The sequence below is a fragment of the Pan troglodytes genome, chromosome X (genome assembly GCF_028858775.2).
Source record: "Pan troglodytes isolate AG18354 chromosome X, NHGRI_mPanTro3-v2.0_pri, whole genome shotgun sequence".
In the NCBI taxonomy this organism is placed as follows: domain Eukaryota; kingdom Metazoa; phylum Chordata; class Mammalia; order Primates; family Hominidae; genus Pan; species Pan troglodytes.
The window spans coordinates 106,898,023-106,922,854 of NC_072421.2; the positions used below are offsets into that span (position 1 = coordinate 106,898,023).

The following is a 24,832-nucleotide window of genomic DNA, read 5'->3' on the forward strand; positions in this document are numbered from 1 at the left end:
GAAGCCTTCCCACATAAACCATAGAGCATTTATTTGCTGAGAGATCACTCCTCGCTTCTTCCTCTCTGACAGAGACTGTGCTGGTATGCTCTAGTGACATCCCATTCTAAAATGTACGTTGTGGGGGTCCAGCTTCCAAATTACTCTCCATTCAACTTGACAAGTATTTATTGAGCACCTACTGTGTGCCTAGTGCTCAGCAAGTTTTTCCAGGGACTGCTGGGGTCTCCAAACAATACATCCTAATCCTGCCACAGCAGGAACTGAACATTATTACACTGGCTTTGTTCAGAAAGCTTGGCTGGGCCGAGGTTACAGCAGGCCTACTTCATTCAAGTCCCTTGGCTTGGAAATGAGGCTGGATTTTCAACAAAAGTGGAGAGTTGAAATCAGCCTGAGGCTTTAATTCAGTGCATATTTTCATTTGAACTTTGGAGTTACCTCGTGTGCATCAGAAGGGTACAATTCATTGCTTACCTTCCATAGAAGATTCCTCTTCAGAGAGTCTCAGCATTTCTAAGATGTCGTTAAAGCCATAATCTGTCACTTTTAGTACAAAACGCCCATCTACCACACAGTTTCGAGACTTTAGCCTCCCATGAACAAACTCTCTGTGGTGTAAGTACTTCATGCCCTGTAGATGACACAACAGGATTTATTTAGCAACTCATTTAACTATTTTGTGCTTTTAACACCAATTTCTGAGATTGTTAATGGCATGAGCTATTATGATCCAGAACTCAGCTTTTTTCTCTTCTATGCAGGCAAAGTAAACCTTTGACAACATGAGTCAGTTTTCAGATCCCTCGTAGCTCTAAAATTTTATGCTTTGATAAATAATGTTATCTTGTGTGTGCAGAGAATTATGTGTTACTAGATTTATTAACATTTCAGATACAGAATGGATCCATATACATATAATTACCAGGAATTTGGAGATTTTGATTTTCCCCAAAAGTTCTAACCCACTCTCACCCATTATTGGCAAGAATGGAAACTGGGACAAACTTGTGCATGGGCAATTTGGCAATAGCTATCAAAATTTAAACTATGTGTACCCTATGATCCAGGGGTTCTACCTCTCCTCCAGAGAAATGCTTGCATGTATACACAAAGAGACAAAGATAAGAATGCTTGTTGTAGCTTTGCTTTTATAATAGTATATAATTGGAAATGCACTAAATATCAATAAGGGACTGGCTAGAGTGTGGTACATTCACACTAGGGAATATTCTGCAGCACTTAAAAAGAATAAGATAGATCTGTATGTAGCTGACATAGAAACAACTCTAATCCATAAAGTAAGTGAAATATAGTAATTACAGAAATATACATGTGACAGCATGTATATTTAACAAACAAAAAAGTCATCTGTAATGCATATAAATACACATGAAATTAATTACAAGGTGGGTTGCCAAATTGTTAGCAGTAGTTAACTTTGAGGGGGAGTATGAAGAAAGAGGGTTGAGTAAATGCGAGTATTTTTCCAATATATGTCATTTGCGTTTTACACTTAATATATTATTTTTGTAATTAAAAATAGGCAACCAGAAAGAAGAAAGCTGTCTAGTGCCGATCTCTGCACTTGCTTGGCAGCCTTCATATGGTATTCAAATGTGACCAGGTCTCTCGTTCAGATGGATTTATTCATTCTGTATATACATACATTTATATTCTAGTACAGTCATTTCAGAACTTTGTTTGCTAAAAGTCTTTTTAAGTATCTGGCTCTTTTGCAGTGTGACACCCCTTTGTACTTGGAATTCTTTTCACCCTGTGCTCTTGGATAGTCTGCACTCTTCAGTACTTCTGAGTAGAGTCTACAGTGGGCAAGATTCCCCCCATGTTGTCTAACGGTTGCTTTTCATTCATCATGGCCTTGAGAGGATTGTCATATAGAGGCTCCTCCCTTAACTCACTGGGCTTAGCTTACAGTGTGAGCAGAAAAAGTACTAGAATAAGAATCAGGAGATTTGGATTTTATTATCAGCTCCGCCACCTAATAGTTGGCTGAGAAATATTTATTGAGTACCTACTATATGTGCCAGACACTCTATAACAACGAGTACCTCATTTAACCTCCCTGAGCCTCTGTAAAAGGAGGCTAATCACACCTATCTTAAAGGGAATTGGCATGAGAGAATGTCTTTCCCTTTCAAGGCCCCTGCAAAAGGATTAGGCTAGCAGAAAAAGGTCAAGACTATGATCAGTATGCAGGAAGCCCAAAAAGTCATTGAGTATGCAGATCAGCCCTGTAAAAAATGCACATATACACAATTTGCATACCATTCCATGGCATTCATGGGATCCCCAGAAGCTCCTCCATGGGACTCATCTATGAACCCTACCTTGGCTGTCAGGAATCTTTGGCTCAGAGAATAAAGGTGATGCCTGATAGATCCACTGGTCTTTTGGTTTTCCAGTGGCACTGAGTTCCACATACACAGCCATTGTATGTAAAGACCTCTCACCTAGTTCTAGACTGAGCCACCATTTAGAAGGGTGAAAACTAGGAGGTAGGGCTAAGTAGCACCAAATAATCTGGGAATGAGCACTTTCCCACATCCACAAAGCAGAGAAATTGGATGAAAGAAAGGATGGCTTAAGGCAGAAGAGTGCTTAATGGCAACAGGAAGTAAAGAAAAATCTGGACCTCAAACTGGGGAGAGGACAGGCAAACCTTTTCCATATCTGTATCATATAACAGATATGAACAAAAGGACTGTGAGAAGGGTGGTGGGGGAAAAACTTGGGAAGGAAAGTGATATGGTTTGGCTGGGATCCCACCCACATCTCAACTTGAATGGTATCTTCCAGAATCCCCATGTGTTGTGGGAGGGACCCAGGGGGATATAATTGAATCATGGGGGCTGGTCTTTTCCATGCTATTCTCATGATAGTGAATAAGTCTCACGAGATCTGATGAGTTCATCAAAGATTTCCACTTTTGCTGCTTCCTCATCTTCTCTTCCCGCTACCATGTAAGAAGTGCCTTTTGCCTCCCATCATGAATCTGAGGCCTCCACAGCCATGTGAAACTATGAGTCCAATTAAACCTCTTTTTTATTCCCAGTCTTGGGTATGTCTTTATCAGCAGCATGAAAATGGACTAATATAGTATGTTGGTACTACGAGTGGGGCATTGCTGAAAAGATACTCGAAAATGTGGAAGTGATTTTGGAACTAGGTAACAGCCAGAGGTTGGAACAGTTTGGAGGTCTCAGAAGAAGACAGGAAAATGTGGGAAAGTTTGGACTCTCCTAGAGACTTGTTGAATGGCTTTGACAAAAATGCTCATAGTGAGATGAACAATAAGGTCCAGGCTGAGGTGCCTCAGATGGAGATGAGTAACTTGTTGGGAACTGGAGCAAAGGTGACTCTTGTTATGTTTTAGCAAAGACACTGGTGGCATTTTGCCCCTGCCCTAGAGATTTGTGGAACTTTGAACTTGAGAGAGATGATTTAGGGTATCTGGCAGAAGACATTTCTAAGCAGCAAAGCATTCAAAAGGTGACTTGGGTGCTGTTAAAAGCATTCTGTTTTAAAAGGGAAACAGAGCATAACAGTTTAGAAAATTTGCAGCCTGACAATGCAGTAGAAAAGCAAAACCTATTTTTTTAGGAGAAATTCAAGCTGGCTGCAGAAGTCTGCATGAGTAGCAAGGAGCCTAATGTTAATCCACAAGACCATGGGGAACATGTCCCCAGGCCACATCAGAGACCTTCATGGCAGCCCCTCCCATCACAGGCCTGGAGGCCCAGGAGGAAAAAGTGGTTTCATGGGCTGGGCCCAGGGTCCCCATGCTGTGTGCAGCCTAGGGACTTGGTTCCCTGTGTCCCAGCTGCTCCAACCATGGCTGAAAGGGGCCAACATAAAGCTTGGGCTGTGGCTTCAGAGGGCGGAAGCCCCAAACCTTGGCAGCTTCCATGTGGTGTTGAGCCTGCAGGTGCACAGAAGTCAGGAACTGAGGTTTGGGAACCTCTGCCTAGATTTCAGAAGATGTATGGGAATGCCTGGATGCCCAGGCAAAAGTTTGCTGCAGGAGCAGGACCCTCATGGAGAACCTCTGCTAGGGCACTGAGGAAGGGAAATGTGGGGTCAGAGCCCCCACACAGAATCCCTACTGGGGCACTGCCTAGTGGAGCTGTGAGAAGAGGGCCACCATTCTCCAGATCCACCGACAGCTTGCACTGTGCACCTGGAAAAGCCACAGACACTCAATGCCAGCCCATGAAAGCAGCCAGAAGGGAGGCTGTACCCTGCAAAGTCACAGGGGCAGAGCTGCCCAAGACCATGTGAACCCACTTCTTGCATCAGCGTGACCTGGATGTGAGACCTGGAGTCAAAGGAGATCATTTTGGAGCTTTAAAATTTGACTGCCCCACTGGATTTCGGACTTGCATGGGCCCTGTAACCCCTTGGTATTGGCCAATTTTTCCCATTTAGAACAGCTGTATTTACCCAATACCTGTACCCCCATTGTAACTAGGAAGTAACTAGCTTGCTTTTGATTTTGCAGGCTCATAGGCAGAAGGGATTTGCCTTGTCTCAGATGAGACTTTGGACTGTGGACTTTTGGGTTAATGCTGAAATGAGTTAAGACTTTGTGGGACTATTAGGAAGGCATGATTGGTTTTGAAATGTGAGGACATGAGACTTGGAGGGGCCAGGGGTGGAATGATGTGGTTTGGCTGTGTCCCCACCCAAATCTCAACTCAAATTGTATCTCCCAGAATTCCCACATGTAGTGGGAGGGACCCGGGGGAGGTAATTGAATCGTGAGGGCTGGTCTTTTCTGTGCTATTCTCGTGATAGTGAATAAGTCTCATCAGATCTGATGGGTTTGGCAGGGGTTTCCACTTTTGCTTCTTCCTCATTTTCTCTTGCCACCACCATATAAGAAGTGCCTTTCACCTCCTGCCATGATTCTGAAGCCTCCCCAGCCATGTGGAACTGTAAGTCCAATTAAACATCTTTTTCTTCCCAGTCTCAGGTATGTCTTTATCAGCAGCATGAAAATGGACTAATACAGAAAGTAAGGAGTGAAATGATCACAACAATCTGAGGAAAATAAAATATCCCAAAACATTGAAGTTCTAATCTACAGAGAAAATCCAAGATTTCCTCAGTCTTCCCATTAACCTTTATGAGATCCAGCAAGAGTGATGATTTAAACATCCAGTCAAGTTTCACATCTTGATTTGTCAGTATGTCTTCTAGGCTCCCTCGGGAACAGAATTCTGTCACAATGGCAAACATCCCCGAATCATAGAAGAAACCCAATAAAGGGTTAATATTCTCATGACGCAAGTCCTTCATCTGGAAATGAGAGACAGAAATGAAAGTCACAGCTGTCCTGTCTCAACTGGGGACCACAGTTGAGGGCACATAACCTTCTCTTGACCTTTCTTATGATTGGTTGTGTGGTTGACAGAATTTTGACTCCCATGATGATCTCCAACCCCTAGTGTTACTCCTGTGATTGTGTTTTGTTATACAACAAAAAGGAGATTATCAGGGTGAGCCTAATCTAACTAATCACATGATCCCATAAAAACAAAAGAAGAGTGCAGAAGATAAATCAGAGAGATTCAAAATATGAGGACTCAACAGACCATTGTTGGCTTTGAAGATGGGGGAAGGAGGCTATAAGCCAAAGAATGTGGGCAGCCTCTAGAAGCTGGTAACCACCCTCAGCTGACACCCAGCAAGAAAGCAGGGACCTCAATTAATATAGTTTTGCTGTGTCCCCACCCAAATCTCATCTTGAATTCCCATGATTCCCACATATTGTGAGAGGGACCCACTAGGAGGTAATTGAATCATGGGGGCAGGTCTTTCCCATGCTGTTCTCATGATAGTGAATAAGTTTCACCTGATCTGATGGTTTTATAAAGGGGAGTTCCCCTGCACATGTCCTCTTGCCTGCCACCACATAAAACATTTCTTGCTTCCCCTTCACCCTCCACTATGATTGTGAGCCCTCTCCAGCCATGTGGAACTGTGAGTTCATTAAACTTCTTTCCTTTATAAATTACCCAGTCTCAGGTATGTCTTTATTAGCAGCATGATAACGGACTAATACATTGATCCTATGACCCCACTGAACTGAATGAATTCTGCAGGCAACCTGAAGAAACCTAGAAATGGTTCCCCCTCACCCCAGCCCTGCCCCCTGCCACAGGTCTCCAGATAAGAGCACAGTGCAACTGACACCTTGACTTCAGAGTTTTGAGATGCCAAGCAAAACACCCAGCTGAGTCGGCATTGACTGCTGATCTACAGAACTGTGGGATAATAAATTAGTGATGTTTTACGCCACTAAGTTTGCGCTAATTTGTTACAGCAGCAGTAGAAAACAAATTCAATGGCCAAAGGGGAAAATTTCAGAGAGGGATCTCTTTTAGCATAATTATAAGTGAAACTGAAGCTGCAGATTTCTCTCTGATTCCTTTGGGACTTTCTGGAAAGGAGCTCAGTGGCTCAAGAGGACTAAAGAGAGATGATACCGTAAAATGTAGAATAGGTTGTCTTTCTATGAATACTCATCTACCTAGCATCTATTAAAATAGCTTCCCTATATAAACATCAGGCCAGAGCTTATACAATTTTTTTCAGAAGAAACATTTAGAATTTTGGCCACACTTTCTGTTTGCATTCATTCATTTTGTTTCACTAATGTGAGAAGCATTTAGTGCATGTTCACAACATCCAAGACACTGGAATGCATGCTAGAGAAAAAGAGACAAACAAGATAAAATCACTGTCCCGAAAAAGCTCACATTCAATGAAGGGTGATAAGCAAGTAATCCAACAATTGTATTTTGTTGTGAAATGTGTTCTGAAAAATGGGGGCATGGGATGCTGTAAGAGCTCAAATGTTAAGTATCTAATTCACCCTAGGGTCGTCAGAGAAGGCTTCCCTAAGGAGGTAATATGTGGACTCTCTCAAAGGACAATTAAGAGTTGATCAGGTGACGATGACATGATGAGAGGGGTTGAGAGTGATAGCACATTATGTGGAGAAAACCACAACAGGTTTAGGGTGGCCACAATGGAGTCTAAGGAAGAGAATATTAAATACCAGACTGGAGAAATGGACAGGAGCCATATCCCATGAGACTTTATGAACCATGCTATGGAATTTGAGATTTATATTGTGGGCACTCAATAATTATCATTTATTATTATTACTACTTAAATGAGGGATGAGAGAGAGGAAAAAAGACTCCATGATCACTCCCAGATTTCTACTTGGATACCTGGGTAGACAGTGGTGCTACATATTAATATAGGGAATTCAGGGATGAGGTAATAGTGGATATGCTGGTGCCCCACCCATATGCCTTTAACCATGCATCCCCCAACTGCTGTGAATGTTGACTGATAACTCATAGTTACTCCATTTTCAAAAAAAAAAAAAAACTGTCCTAGAGCCCAAATTAATGGTGAGCCACCTTACCTGAGAGGTTAGGTCCCACCCACAGGCCTCAGGCAATAATTTATTCACTGAGGACAGTACAAAAGTCCAGCTTCCTAGCCTCAAGGTAAGATTCATGGTATAACTTGTGCTCCAGCATTTCCCCATAAGATCATACTGTTGCTAGTTTCCAGCTGAAATCAAATACTTGCTTAACTTTTACCCTGTCCTATCCTAATTCCCTCACTCTTTACCTGAAAGCATTTTCTCCATAAGTAATTTGAACAAGAATTTCCATCTCAGGCTCAGATTTTGGGGAATCTGACCTAAGACAGATGGAAAAGCACATTTGGTGGTGGAAAGGCTGATAAATTCAGTTGGAGACATATTGAGAATGAGGTACCTACAGAACATCAAGGGGGAACTATTTTAAAGACAGTTGTATATTCAGGGTTTGAAGCTCAGGAATGCGTTCTGACCAGTATAAATACATATGGGAATTGTAAGCAATTAAATTTTAGGTAAAATCAGTGGGAACAAATGAGATTACCCAAGGAAAGTATAAAGAAAAAGAGAAAAAGGAAACATCAACATTTGAAGAGTGGGAAAAGGAAGAACAGCCTGCAATAATAAGACTTAGAAGAAAGGCCAGGAAGTAGAGAAAAGCCTATTTAAAACCATATTGTTAAAACCACAGGATTAGTTTCAGGAAAGTGAGAAAAATGCCTGCCAGAAAGAATTTCAGGAAAGTGTGATAAATACCAGAGAGGTCAGGTAAGATGAAGAAAAGTGTCTGGTGAATTTCACCATTAAAATTTATTAATTATAGAAACTTACAACATGTTTACACAGATATGTATATCTATATCTATCTAAATAGATAGAGAGATAGGCTTAGAATGGTAACAGTGTACATGAACAGCAAAAGGCAGATCTGAGATGTATTTTGGAGCTATAAATCACGTGACTTCTTGTGTGGGGAGGGGAGGAAAGAATGAAATAAAGAATTATTCTATTTTGAACACGGAACTGATGGTGGGCCATTTATTGAGATGAATTACACTATAGGACTTAGAATATGAGCTTGCTTCTTAGAATATGATCCAAGCAAAGGTTAAATTATCCCTGGTGGGAATGTCAGCTATTGACCACCAAGGTTGCCTTCTAAGCATAAGAGCCTGGCACCCATGACAATTCTCTTCATCCACTGCAACCTAAACCAGTTAAGGTGGACAGAAACTCAGCCCACAAACAGCAAAATAGGCATTGCTCCTAAAGTTCTATTTTCTTATGAAGCAAGCAGCCAAAACTACTGGGCTCTGGAACTCTGTTGGAAGAAAAAGTAAAAAGTTGTCATATTCAATGCTACTAGCTGTTCAACACAAATGTATTTTCTCTTCTTCTTGGGCAGAGAGCTAATCCATATTTTCCAGTCTTTCTTGGACCTAAGTGTAGCCATATGACTGAATTCCAAGCAATGGAATAGAAGAGGAACTGATATATGCCCCTTCCTCTAGGCAATAAAATGGGAGAGGAAGTGAGACGTGCCATTTCTAGGCTAAGGCTTTTATACCCTCTTCCATATTATTTTCCCACTTCTATGGATGAATGCAGATGATGACACGGCCCTAAGACATAGCAGAGCCGTGAGATGGTTATAGCCTGGGTCCCTGAGTCATGATATTGGAAGAGAGTCACCTGCCAAAAGTACAAGAATACCCACCTTGTGCTGTTATTTGGGTGAAAATTAAACTTCTGCTGTGTTTGAGACATTACATATTTGAAGGTCTATTTGTTAAAACATCTAGCATTACACTAATGGTACTAGCATGGGAATAATTCTGTCTAGATCTTTGATAGATCTTTATAGGCATCCATCCTCAGCTGTAACCAACAGAGAAGATCCCATATAAGGAGCAGGTAGATGCCTACATGCAGTCATGTCCTACCAAGATTCTGGACAACCCCAGGATGCAGAGAAAGTTTGCAACATCAGCTTTAGCAAGATGAGCATTTACGGGGTAGACATATACTTTACCTCTTCCATAATACCTATCTGGCTGGCTACCATCAAATGTTTAAGAGTTGAATGTGTCCTGTCTCTCAAGGATTTTGTTAGCTTCATATTTGACAAGACACCTTTTTTTTTTTTCTGAGATGGAGTCTGACTCTGTCACCTAGGTTGGAGTGCAGTGGCGCAATCTCGGCTCACTGCAACCTCCGCCTCCCAGGTTCAAGCGATTCTCCTGCCTCAGCCTCCTGAGTAGCTGGGATTACAGGTGCATGCCACTACACTCAGCTAATTTTTCATATTTTTGGTAGAGACAGGGTTTCACCATGTTGGCCAGGCTGGTCTCGAACTCCTAAACTCAAGTGATCCACTCGCCTTAGACTCCCAAAGTGTAACATGACACCTTTAAGCATACAGCCACCAGAGACATCTGTTCCTAAGTCAAATACTGACCTAAGTTATCTGAAAGACTCCTTCACCCACTTGAAAAAAGTTCCTAGGATGTCATAACACCAGAATTAATCTCTACGTGTCCCTCTTCCACAGCAGCTGAAATCCCATCCTAGAGGTGGGTATGTATACCTTTATGAAAATGTCATTCTCCACATAAGTGCTCACCCGCAGCTATATCAGCAATTGCTGTCTATTTTGACAAGAAAATTTTCTTTCTTCTTTTTTTTTTTTTGAGGCAGAGTCTCGCTCTCACTCTGTCGCCTAGGCTGGAGTGCAGTGGCGCGATCTCAGCTCACTGCCACAACCACCTCCCAGTTCAAGTGATTCTCGTGCGAATCTCCTCCCAAATAGCTATTTCTCCTCCCAAATAGCTGGGATTACTGATGCGTGCCACCATGCCCAACTAATTTTTGTATTTTTAGTAGAGACAGGGTTTCACCATGTTGGCCAGGCTGGTCTCGAACTCCTGACCTCAGGTGAGCCGCCCACCTCGGCCTCCCAAAGTGCTGGGATTACAGGCACGAGACACTGTGCCTGGCCTCGACAAGAAAATGTTGTACCTCCATGAGTTAATTGGTGATTCATGTCTGTTTCCTGCATTTCTTTTTATTTTTATTTTGTTGTAAAGAGCTATTGTTCAAGACCTCCTATCCCCGTATCAACCTACCCACTATCTAACACCCAGAAGTCAATGGTCATATAGAACACATTAACCAGGTACTAGTGAAAGACTTCTGATCCTATATTTCCCACTAGCAATATTTTATTCATTTAAAAAACTTTTTAGTACCTATTATCTGCCGGTCCCTGAGAGACAGACCGGGGACAAATGATGAACAAAATGTTACATGGTTTCTGACCTCTTGTTTTAACCAGATGATTACACAATGATACAAAATTTGTGACTCTGACAAGTCCTATGGAGGAGAGTTACATAATGTGAGTATGTATAATTGGGGCTTTGACCAATCAGAGAAGTTGGGACAGGCTTCATGGGAAGTAAGAATTGATCTGGGAGTTAAAAGATGAGTGGATTAAACCATGCAAAGAAGGGAAGGAAAAGTATTTTAGGGGTTGTAATAGAACAGGTAAAGGCTTTGCGCTGGGAGCATATCACAACCCAAACACTAAGTAAAAGCTAGTGTGCCTTAAGCAGAGTGGTTGAGGGAAATATGATGGTGATATAAGACTGAAGAGACAGGGAAGAGCCAGATTATACAGAATCTAATAGGTCATTTTAAGTAGCTATTTATTTATATTAAAAATGATTATAGGGACATTGAATACCAAGTAGGGTGTAGTAGGTTATGGCAGACCACCATTCCTGATGCTACAGCTTTTAACAGCTAGAAAAATTGAAAAAATATATTTTTAAAAAAAACCATTGGGGACATGTAGGTGCAAAAAAAGAATCTAAAATTCAAAGATGCAAGAGCCCTTCTAAGATAACCAGGCTGTTGTCAGCCATTTTCTTCCCTGAGGACATCTGCTGATTTCCAGCACAAGCCAAAGATTGGGCTTAGCCTAACAGAAAGAATTTGCTGGGAAAATGCAAAAACTGGTAATGCTTTTGGCAATTGTAGAAGACTGGTATCACAATTAATAAATTTCAGGAGGCCTAAATGTGAGCTAGTTTTCTCCCCACAGCATATTTTCTGAGTCTGGGGGCTATAGAGGAGACTAGAAAGCTTCTGTAAAATTGTTTGAGATCTTCTGTAGTTTCCAAATATTTAGAAGACAAAGTCTCACTGAAGAAATAGGGCCTGCAACAAACATTCAGTTGGTGTCTTCCTCAAGAAATTTGCCAAATTTGGAAGCAGCATGGATTGAGAGTAGAGGAAAAAGGTTATGAAGTACAGTCTGAATATCCCAATCTTTCAAAGTGGAGGAGAGAGACTTGTAGACTTTTGGAAGGATATGCCTGAGAAACAGTAGAATTAGTGGTGGACTGAGTCTAACTAAAACTGCAACACAGCTTCAATCCAGCTCAATCTTTGATTCAATTAATGTGATTAGTTCCTTACCCAATCCACCTAACAAATGAAAAGAGAAAAATCCTTGCTGGTAGAAATTATGACCTGGAGCTTCTACCATTTATTTACATAAAATATCTAGCATAAAATGAAAAACATTAGATACTTGGGAACGCATAACAAAGTCAGAAGACAATTGAACACTGTCTTTAAATACTCAGTAGACAAAGAAACCTATAAAATATGAATCAAATATTCTAAAAACCATTTGAAGACAGTGGAGAGTGACTGAAAGCAGAAATGGAGGTAGAACTATATTTGAAAGACAACTAAAATGAGTAAAATTCGGGTTTACCTCCAAGAACAAAAAAATAGTTCTTTAGAGCAACACCACAGAATCCAGAGTTTCTAAAATGTATTATTGATAATATTCAGTAATGAACCAAAAAGCCTTAGATGTACAAAGAAATAGAAAAAAATGTGACCCATACTCCAGGAAAAAAAAAGATCAATAGAAATTCATCCCAAAATGACACAAATCTTGCAATTAGCAGAAAAGGCCTTTAACACAGATTTTATAAATATATTTGAAGATTTAAAGGAAAATATATGCAAAATGAATATATGGGTATAGAACATGGCAGAGAAAAAGAAACTATAAATATGAACCAATTGGAAAGTATATAGCTGGAAAATGTAATAACTGAAGTAAAAAAATTTGCTAGGTGGGCTTAGGAAATGACATAAGAGTAATGAACTTGAGGAGAGATCAATAAAAAATACCCAGTCTGAAAAACAGAGGGAAAAAGGATAAGTGGGACAATATCAAACAGACTAACACATAGGTAACTTGAGTTCTAGAAGGATATAAAGAAAATGCAGCAAAACAATTTTTTTAGAAATAGTGGTCAAAACCTTTGTGAATTTAGTAAAAGACATCAACTTAAAATTCTAAGGAGCTCATTGAACTTCAAACAGAATAAACACAAAGAAAATGCCCTACATATATCATATTCAAACTCCTACAATCCAAAGATGAACTTAAAGATCTCAGAAGTTCAGTGACCCACCAAGGAGATTAAATACAAAGAAAGCAATACCTAGACATTTAACAGTCAAAACCCTGAAATATGAAAATAAACTTTTGAAGGTAGTCAGAGAAAAACAGTACACACTACATACAAAGACATGAATAATGGCTGACTTCTCATCAGAAACAAAGAAATGCAAAAAAAAAAACCAATGAAACGAAATCTTTAATATGCCAAAAGAAAATAAACACAGATAACTCATAATTCTGTACCAAGCAAAAATATCATTCAAAATCGAAGACATTATCAAATAGACGAAAACTGAGAAAATTCATCATCAGCAGGCCTGCAATACAAGTAATGCCTAAGGGGAGGATCTTCAGGTTGAAGAGAAAAGATGCTAAATGGTAACTTGGCTGTATTAGGAGATAATTAAAGTTATCAGAAATAGTAAATATGTTGATAAATATAACAGAATATATTTTTATTTCATTCTCTTAATTTGTATGAAATGCATATGAATGTTTAAAACAAATTTTAACACTATATTATACGGTTCACAATAAATGTAGGTATACATATGATAACAATAGGGCAAAGAATAGTAGGCTAGTAAATGGGACACTGCTGTTACAAATTTCCTATGTTTTAGGTAAAGAAGTGGAATATTAATTCTAAGAAGATTATGATAAATTCAAGATGCATTTAAGCAATTCCTAGGACAGTCACTAAAAAGTGCAAAAATGTATTGCTAAAATGCCAATATAGGAAACAAAACGGAATATATGAAAAACACTTTTATCCCAAAGGAAAGCAAGAAAAGGGAAACAAAGGAACAAACAGAGACATAGATGAGTCAAATAGAGAACATATAGCAAAATAGATGACAAGAAATCTAACTGTATCAATAAGTGCCTTAAATGTAAGTAGCCTAAACATTTCAATTAGAAGACAGATTGCAGAATGGGGAGATAAAAAGCAAGACACAAATGCCTGCTCCCTAAATAAGATGAACATTAATCCAAAGACACAAATGCATTGAAAGAAAAAGTACAGAAAAAGTAAATCATGCAAAAAACTAATTAGCTAAATTGGCTATGTTATTATTGGACAAAATAGAAATCAAGAAAAAAAGTATTATCAGACATAAAGAGGGACATTTCATAATGATAAAATAAGACATAATAATAAAATGTATATGTGCAAAGATGTGCTGGATCATAAGAAGAATATTTTGCATATTTCTTACCATCTCTGTGTTCAGTGACATCACATGGGTAGCCCTAGATTAGTTACAATGGAGGTACTCACAGCACAGAAATCAGAAAATGCTCCAAATTAGGGATCTTTTTCAGAAAGCCTGTTGTTAAACATTTACTAGCACACCAATATGTACGTACTTAATAATAGAACTTCAATGCACCTGAAGAAAACACTCACAGAATTAGAAAATAGGAAAATTTTACGGTAATTGATAAAACATATTGACAAAAATGCAGTAAGGATATAGAAGATCTGAATCACACTATCAACCATCTTGACCTAATTGATATTGATAGGACTCTATACCAAACAACTGTACAATATGCATTAATTTCAAATGTATGTGGAATGTTCACTAACACAGACCACATGCTTGGCTATGGCCAAAGTTTTTGATAAATTTCAAGATTAAATTTGCAGATAATATTCTTTGACCGCAACAGAATTAAATGAGAAATCTATTAATTATGATATCTAGAAGGGCCACAAATATCTGGTAATTAAGCATATATTTCAAAATAATACATGGGTCAAAAAAGAATAATGAAATCATAATTACTTCAAGCTGAAAGGTCAATGAAAATATAACATAAAATTTTGCAGGATGCAGCTACAGCAGAGCTTAAATGTAAATATGTCGCTTAAATTAAAAAGAAAGAATGTTCAAAAAATAAGAATGAATAAACCAAAAATAAGCAGAAAGAAGGAAATAATAACAATAAGAGCAGATAAAAATAGAAAATAGCCAAAATGTGGAGAAAATTAACAAAATCAAAACATTGTTCTTTAAAACAAAGTAATAAATTTAATAAATCTCTAAGAAGACTGATCAAGACAAAAAGAAAAAATTATTAATATCTAGAATGAAAGATATGGTATCACTACAGATCATACGGATATCAGTAAGATGATAAAGGAATTTTTAAACAACTTTATGCTAATAAAGTCAATAACGAATTTGACATTTCTTGAAAAACACAACTGATTAAACTTGGCACAATATGAAATAATAATCCTAAGAGCCCTATATTTAGCAAAGAAATTGAATTTGTTTTCAAAAACATCCCCACAAAGAAAATCCAAGGACCAAATGATTTTATTGATGAAATTTATTAAAAATTTTAATAAATAATACCAGTTTTACAGAAACTCTCAGAAAAAGGCAAAGACTTCCAAACTTGTTTTATGAAGCCAAACATAACCCTGACAAACATTAAAAGTATAGACTAATTCTTCTTAAAAACATAGATGCAAAATTCTTTTAAAAGATTAGCAAATATCGTCTAGCAATATATTAAAATGATAATATATAGTGACCAAGTGGAATTCATCCCGGGGATATTAGGATGTGCTTAATATTTCTTTTAAAAACTATGTAATTCACCATGTTAACAGAATAAAAGAGCAAAACCACTGAATAATTGCAATAGGTAGCAATATAAATATAAAACCTCTTTATGATTAAAAGAATCATAGAAACTCAGAAATGTGAAAAACTTTCAGGTAACATCAAACCTAAAAATAAAACATTGATTCCTTTTCCTCTAAGGCCAGGAACAAGGCAAAGATGTCTGCTCTTACCATTTCTACTCAACATGTATAATAGTATCAAAACTTTGATAAGAAAAAGTAAAGAAAACTTAAATAAATGGTGACATATACCACATTAATGGACTGAAAGACTCAGTATTATTAAGATGTCCATTTTACCTAAATGTCTCTATAAATTCATTGCAATCCCCATCAAAAATTACAGAAAACCTTGTGGAAGTAATAGACAGGCTGATTTCAAAATTTATTTTAAATTTAAAGAATTTACAATGTCCAAAACAATCTTGAAAAAAAAAGTTAGAGGCTTACACCACTTGACTTTAGGAGGTACTCTATAGTTATGATAACCAATGGAGTGTGATATTGGCATTATGTTTACACTAATGAGTGAAGGAAACAGAACAGAGACTCCAAAAATATATGCACACATATATGGTCAGTTAATTTTTCACCAAGTTACAACATTAATTCAATGGAAAGCTTTTTAAAATCAATTGTTACTGGAACCCTGGGTATCTATATGCAAAAAATGAACCTTGATCATTGTCTCAGTCTCTACACAAAAAGTAATTCAAAATGGATCATAGGCCTAAACCCAGAATCTTGGACTAGACAAGGATTTCTTAGGCCACCAAAAAAAAAAAAAAAAAGAAGAAGAAGAAAAAGAAAGAGAGAGGGGGAGGGATGGAGGGAGGGGGAAAGAGAGAGAGAAAAAGAGAAAGAAGAAGAAAGAAAAGAAAAGAGAAAGAGAAAGAAAGAAAGAGAAAGAAAGAAAGAAAAAGAAAGAGAGAGAGAGAGAAAGACAAAGAGAAAGAAAGTAGGAGGGACAAAGGGGGAGGAAAAAGGGAGAAGGAGAGGGAAAGGGAGGGGAGTTGGAGGGGAAAATAAAATGATAAATTGGACAATTGGACTTCCTTGAAACTAAAAATGTTGCTCAACAGAAGACATCATAGACACGCCACAGATTGAGAAAAATAATTACAAAATAAATAGTTCAGCAAAGGCTATTCAGGATATATAAAGAATGTCTGTAATTTAAAAACAAAAATACAAAAAAGTCCCAATGTTTAAGAATGGGCAAAAACTTGAACAGGCTCTTCACACAAGAAGATATACAAGTGAATTGTAAACACATTAAAAGGGTGCTCAAAAACTTTAGTCATCAAGAAAATGCAAATTAAAGTATAAGATACCATTTCACACACACTAGAAAGGCAAATATCAAAAAGACAAATGTTAAGAATTTAGAGCAACTGGAATATTTCCGATGGAAATGTAAAATGTCAAAACTGATTTGGAGAAGAGTTTGGATGTTTCACATAAAGTTACACATACAACTACTCTATGACCCAGTTTTATTCTTATGTATCTACTCAAGAGAAGTGAAAATATATGTTCACAAAAGACATATATAAAAATCTTTATAGTTTTCTATGAAAAGATGGCCAACACCACCAATTAATAGAGAAATGAAAATCAAAACCTCTAGGAGATATCACCTTAACCCCATTATGATGGCTACAGAAAATAAGTGTTGGCAAACATGTGGAGAAATTGGAACACTTGTGCACTGTTGGTGGGATTGTAAAATGGTGCAACTGCTATGGAAAACAGTATGAAACTTTATAAAAATATTAAAAATAGAGCCATCTTATTAGCCAGCAATCTTACTTCCAGATATATGTACAAAAGAAGTGATAGCACAGTCTCAAAGCGGTATTTCTACACCCATGTTCCTAGCAGCACTATTCACGTTAGCCAAGAGGTGGATGTAACCCAAACATTTAACAATGAACAAATGGATAACATACAATGGACTATTACTCAGCCTTAAAAAGGAAGGAAATCCTGTCACATGCTACAACATGAATGAACCTTGAGGACATTATGCCAAGTGAAATAAGACAGTCACAAAAACACAAATACTATATGATTACACTTACATGAGATATCTAAAGTAGTCAAATTCATAGGAACAGAAAGAGTGGTAGTTACCAGGGGCTGTTGGAAATAGAAAAGGGGAGATTTTCAAGATCAGATTTGCAAGATGAAAAAGCTTAAGATTTGCAAGATGAAAAAGTTCTGGAGATATGTTTCACAACAATGTGAATATGCTTAACACTACTGAACTGTATACTTAAAAATGGTTAAGATGGTAAATTTTATGTTATGTGATTTTTTTTACCATAATGAAAAATGTTTATAGTTGCCTTATTCATAAAATTGTCAAAAAAAACTCTTCTAAAAAATTAGAATCAAGCCAAATGTTCAACAGGAGAATGATAAATTGTGATATAGTCATAAAACGAAATACAACTAGGCAATTTAAAAAGTGACCTACAGGTATATGCAAAATCATATGTTAATCTTAAAAAGCATTGTGCTGACAGAAAGAAGACAGGCACAAGACACTGTATCATTCCATTTACATAAAATCAAAGAACAGAAAAAAATACTAATTTATTTTAATAGATATCAGAATAGTGATTGCCTATGGGATAGGAGAAATTACTGAAAAGGAGGACAAATGAACTTTCCGGTGTAATGAACATATTAGTAACTTTTTTGGAGAATGGTTACATAGATACATGCAATTGTCAAAATTCATTGAACAGAACATCTAGCATGTGTACATTTTATTTTATGTTGATTATACCTGAATAGAAAACATATTTTATAAACACAATGAAACATTATGCTAAGTTAAATGAGTGAGTCACAAAATGACAAATACTGTATGATTCTACTTATATAGGATATACGAAGTAGTGAAAATTCATAGAAAAAGAAAATAGAATGGTGTTTACCAGGAACTTCAAGAAGAAGGAAATGGAGAGTTGTTTAATGGGTACAGAGATTCAGTTTTTCAAGGTGAAAAAGTTCCAGAGATATGTTGTACAACAATGTGAATATACTTAACACTACTTAACTGTACACTTTAAGGTGGTAAATTTTATGTCTTTTTAGCAGAATTAAAAATAAAAAACACTATGAGATAACCTCATCAAGTCACTAGAATGACTAAAATTAAATTAACTGACAACATCAAATATTGGCAATGATGTAGACCAAAGGGAATTCTCATAACTTGTGTGCAGGAAAGTAAAATGAGAAAATATTTCACAGTGTGTTATAGAGTTAAGTGTATACTATTCTTTAACCGAGAAATTCCCTCCCTGGTATTTCTAGGAGAAATTCTCAAGAGAAATTCAAATATGTGTCCATAAAAAGACTGGTTCAAGAATATCCATTGCACTTATATTGACAATAGCCAAAATTGCAATCAACCCAAATGTCCATCAGCAGGAAAATGGATAATTAAATTGTGCTATATTTATGCAATGGAATACTATTTAGCAATAAAAAGGAACAAGCTACTTATACATGGATGAATATCACAGTCTTTCTGTTGTCTGTTTCCACTTATATGATGTTTTAGAAGGAGCAAAATTAATGCAAGTTAAACAAACAAACAGAAAAACAGAACTGTGGTTGCCTCTGGTTTTCGGTGAACACAAATTTACTAAGGGACACAAGTGAAATTTTGGAGAGAAGGGAATGTTTTATATCAGGGTCAGCAATCTTTTTCTATAAAACTACAGATAATAAATAACTTGGACTTTGCAGATAATACATGGTTCTGTTGTTGTTTTCTTTTGTCATAACCCTTTTTAAAATGTAGAAAATATTCTTTGCTTCCAGTCTGTAAAAACAGGCTATGGGCCATAGTTTGCTAATCCCTATTTTATATCATGATAGAAGTCTAGATTGTAGGGGTCCTTTTATCAAAATTATAGAGAAATGATATGGGCATTTCAACGTGTGTAACTGTACCTAAAAATACAGAATTGAAAATTAATAATAACCACCACCAAATTAGGGATGTGAGAAATGGGTGAAGGTATAGATGAAAAAATACAGGATAGTGATGATTGTTGAAGGTGAGTTTTGGACACATAAATGTTATACTATTTTGTTTATTTTGCATATGTTTCTTCTTTTCCTTTTTTTTTTTTTTTGGTTTGGTAGCGATGGGGTCTCTTTATGTTGCCCAGGCTGGTCTCCAACTCCTGGGCTCAAGCTATCATCCTGCCTCAGTCTCCCAAAGTGCTGGGATTACAAAAAGTGGTTTTTATTAAAAAAAGAAAAATTTCTGGGTGGTAGCTGAAGCAGTGCTTAGAGGAGATTTTCTAGCTGTAGGTGACTAAATTAGAAAATAAGAAAGGTTAAAGTCAACCATCAAAGCTTCCCACTCAGAAAACTAGTAAAAGAGCAACAAATTAAATACAAAGTAAGTAGAAGGAAGGAAAAATAAGAATATAAATCAATGGGACACAAAGCAGGCATACAATAGAGAACAATCAACAAAGTTCAAAGTTGATATTTGGAAAAGATGAATAGAATTAATAATCCTCTAGCAATGCTGATTAAGAAAAAAACATAAATTATCAGTATCAGGAATGAAACAGAGAACATCATTACAGATCCTAAGGATATCTAAAAGACAGCTTGAGCATATCATATACAACTTTGTGCCAATAAGTTTGATAACATATATGAAATGAACAACTTCCTTTAAAGCCATAACTTACCAAAACTGGCACAAGAAGAAACAGAAAGTTTGAATAGTCCAGTATCTATTAAAGAAATTGAATCTATTATTTGAAATCACCACACAAAGGAAAGAACAATAGGAATCTATTAAAGAGATTTAAGCAGAGAAGTGATAAAATCAGACTCAATTTTGAAAAGAGTAGTTTGCAATGTGAAGAATGGATTTGAGAGTGGATGTGATTAAAATACTTAAAAGACAATTGCAAGGTGCCAGGGGTTAGGGGGAGAGAGGTGTGAACAGGTGGAGCACAGAGGATTTTTAGGGGACTGAAACTATTCTGTATGTTGCTATAATGGTGAATACATGCCATTATACATTTGCCAATGCTCGCAAGATATATAACACCAAGAGTTTACCCCAATGTAAACTATGGACTTTGGGTGAAAATGATGTGTCAGTGTAAGTTCATGATTATAATCAGTGAGCCACCCTGTTAATAGTGGGAGAGGCTGTGCATAGGTGGGGACAGGAGATACATGGGAACTCTCTGTGCTTTCTGCTCAATTTCCTGTGAACCCAAAATAGTTCCAAAAAATTAAGTCTAGATGTTGGCGTGGATGTAGTGAACAGGGAACACTTTTTTTTTTTTTTGAGATGGAGTTTCACTCTTGTCACCCAGGCTGGAGTTCAATGGCATGATTTTGGCTCACGGCAACCTCTATCACCCGGGTTCAAGCAATTCTCCTGCCTCAGCCTCCAGAGTAGCTGGGATTACAGATGCCCACCACCACACTCAGCTACTTTTTGTATTTTTAGTACAGACAGGGTTTCACCACGTTGGCCAGGCTGGTCTCGAACTCCTGACCTCAGGTGATCCACCTGCCTCGGGCTCCCAAAGTGCTGGGATTACAGGCATGAGCCACCATGCCCAGCTGAACAGGGAACACTTCCACACTGCTAGTGGGAATGTAAACTAGTACAACTACTACGGAAAACAGTGTGGAGATTTCTTAAAGAACTAAGAGTAGAACTACCATTTGATTCAGTTTTCAATCCCACTACTGGATATCTACCCAGAGGAAAAGAAGTCATTATGTGAAAAAGATACTTGTACACGCATGTTTATAGCAGCACAATTTACAATTGCAAAAATATGGAACCAGCCCAAATGCCCATCAATCAACGAGTGGATAAAGAAATTGTTGTGTGTGTGTGTGTGTGTGTATAGATATGATATATATGTATATATATATTATATATGTGTGTATATATATATCACATCATATATACATATATTTATATATATGATGGAATACCACTCAGCCATGAAAAAGAATGAATTAATGGCATTTGCAGCAACCTGGATGGAACTAGAGACTATTATTCTAAGTGAAGTAGCTTAGGAATGGGAAACTCAACATCGTATGTTCTCACTCATAAGTGGGAGCTAAGTTATGAGGATGCAAAGGCATAAGAATGATACAAAGGACTTTGGGGACTCGGGGGAAAGGGTGGGAGGGGGGCGAGAGATAAACGACTACAAATTGGGTTCAGTGTATACTGCTTAGGTGATGGGTGCACAAAAATCTCACAAATTGCCACTAAAGAACTTATTCATGTAACCAAATACCACCTGTTCCCCCAAAAAAACTATGGAAATAAATTTTTTTAAGAAATTAAGTCTATGAAAAGAAAAAAAGACAATCTTAGTAGCTCTAGTGGGAGATGATGGTGCTTGGACCAGGATACTAATAGTAAAAATCGAGAAAGAGAAGGACATTGGAGCTTCAAGGAAAATGGAGAAGCTTTGATGTATGGGTGGTAGGAAGTGAATTAACCAATGAAGTATAATGGAATTATGAGGTAGTAGTAAGGGACATTTGAATATAAGAAACCATGAATTTATAGTGGAAACAATATACTTTGCTGCATAACTTTCTGCTACAATATTTGGCTGTTCAAGTGCAAGCACAAAGAAAGTTAAGAGTTGGGATCATACAGAACTAGAGTTTTGCAAGTGTGTCTGACCAAAAAGACAGAAATATTAATAAGAACATGTTCAAATGATAGATTATAGACTCTGAATTGGACAATAAAGTAAATAAAACAAGGGCTTGTGAGTTTGGAGAAAGCAGAGGTCAGTAGACTGGAAGACCTGATATAGTCAAATATAGGCACAGTTGGGATAAAAGGAGGTTGTAATCAGAGAGTGTGATGAATTCATAATTTGGGAGGTGAAGCATTTTCTTTTTTCTATTTTTTGAGACGGAGTCTTGCTCTGTCGCCCAGGCTGGAGTGCAGTGGCATGATCTCGGCTCACTGCAAGCTCCGCCTCCCGGGTTCACGCCATTCTCCTGTCTCAGCCTCCTGAGTAACTGGGACTACAGGCACCGGCCACCACGCCTGGCTATTTTTTTTGTATTTTTAGTAGAGACAGGGTTTCACCGTGTTAGCCAGGATGGTGTCGATCTCCTGACCTTGTGATCCCCCTGCCTCGGCCTCCCAAAGTGCTGGGATTACAGGCGTGAGCCACTGCACCCGGCCAGGTGAAGCATTTTCAGTAGCAGTTATAGAAGATGGAAAAGCAGAAGGTATTAATATAATGGTAGCAGTGTTTGGCCAAAGTAGAATGGAAGAGAAGATTATTAGGATGATATGGCAAAGAATGAAATAGTCAAGATATATAGTTGTCCACAGTCCATGTCCAATTGATGTCACCAGCATAACAGCAGGTCTTGGAGTAGAGAGGAGGACCATGATCCATATCCCAAAATATTCAATAAATTAAGGGTAGCGAATATGGAGAGTAGATGGAAGTAACAGGAGGTGTAGAAGATGCTAAAACAGAGAATGGCATTAGCCTCAAAAGCTTGTGAATGTGTTTAACAAAGGCAAAAGAATCATTGTTTGGGAAGCGTCATCAGTAAGCAGGGGATACAATTTCACCACATGGTCATGATCTTGAGGTACTGAGGCATAATAACAGCCCCACTGGAGAAGAAATGGCTACAGGGAAGATAATATTCTCAATAGAGGCTCTAGAATGGCCCCAAATATTTTTTCACAAAGTAAACACTTCGTTTCACAGCAACTGCAGTTTCCTTCTCTTCACATTTCTTAAAGAAAGAGACACTCTCTAACAACTGAGAATTTCCTTTAAAGAACTCCAGGATACTTTCCATTTGCCTTTATAGGAGTACAGGGAATATGCCAATCAGTTCCACATTATGGGGAAGAACATGAGACTAAGAGATACAGCCTAATTTTCCTGCACGCAATTTTGCAGAAGTTGTGATCTTAAAAGATGTTGAAAATTATCAGCTCTGTGGCCTTCTGACTCCAGCTGTTTGTTTTTCATGGACATCCATCCCATTGTGCACTGCTCCTTTCTATATCTGGCTCACAAAGGTCTGCTTTCCATCTGGATCCTGGTACCCAGCCCTAACGTTTTAAGGTCATGAATACACATAAGTAGTCAAGGCAGTGCTGGACTCACAGTGACAGTATGATCAGATCCACCTCCAGCTTCAAAAAAGCATTCAACTAAAAAGCATTAAAGCACATCTACATGGTAAATTCTAGAAAATCCTGGCTTTCTCTCTAAGTTTGAGTTACACTCTATACCTGACATGGCCACACAAGTCAGTGAAGGAAACACATAAACAGATGTCATGAGGATAATGGGAAGGCAGTTTTTTCACTGTCAGAGAAGGAAATTACAAATATGGAAAAGTTAAAAAAGAAACGGAATTAACACTGTGGCACTGGATTAGAATTAGAGAGTTTAGTATGAATTTATGGTTTTAGATAGGCAGATTGATTGATATGAATATTATAGACACTAATTGAATAAAATAAAAACCCATATGTGCACACTGATATAAATAATTGAATGAATAAATAAATGAGGAAGAAGAGAAGATTCTTTCTTATAATAAAATGTCAACCAGTAAATGCAGAAACAATGATGGAATACGACATTTATCAATGGATGTCAAAATTATTGGGTAAAACTTTGATGAAGAACAGGATATTTACATAGATTAAAGTATCTCCCCCAATGTTATGTATTAATTACAATGAGATAAATACAGTTACTCTCCAGTGGAGGAACTTGGCAGACACCACCTAAATTAAGTAATCAGGTTAACATCACCAATAATGGGATGATTAACATCATCCTGATAAAGTGCCTCCTGATAAAGTGCACTGAAAAAGACACATAACTTCTGTAGTATTCCGGCTGAAGATGCATAGTCTAAATCGATCTTGAGGAACACAGGCAAACTAAAATTGAGGGACAGTCCATGAAATAATTGATCTGAATTCATCAATAATATCAAAATGAAGAAAAACAAAGAAAATCTGAGAAACCGTTACAGATTAAAAGCAACTAAAAAGATATGACAGCAAACTGAATGTGTGAGACTGGATTGGAAACTGACCTGTGGGAATATTAGCTGTATTGTATAAGACCATTAGTAAAATTAGAATATGGGAAGTAGTTTAGATAATAATATTGTAGCAATGTTAAATTTTCTGATTTTGATCATTATACTGTAGTGTTTTTAG

At 37.4% G+C, this 24,832-nt stretch overlaps 1 protein-coding gene across 1 annotated transcript in view; it reads right to left on the reverse strand.

Moving 5' to 3' along the window:
* GUCY2F (guanylate cyclase 2F, retinal) overlaps window positions 1-24,832 on the reverse strand; it is a 109,896-nt gene that overhangs the window by 31,658 nt on the left and 53,406 nt on the right. The window contains exons 9-10 of the mRNA XM_016944344.2: window positions 5,146-5,322; window positions 478-634 (exon numbers count right to left, since the gene is read on the reverse strand). Of these exons, the coding sequence (XP_016799833.1) occupies window positions 478-634; window positions 5,146-5,322 (334 nt within the window). The remainder of the gene's footprint in view (window positions 1-477; window positions 635-5,145; window positions 5,323-24,832) is intronic.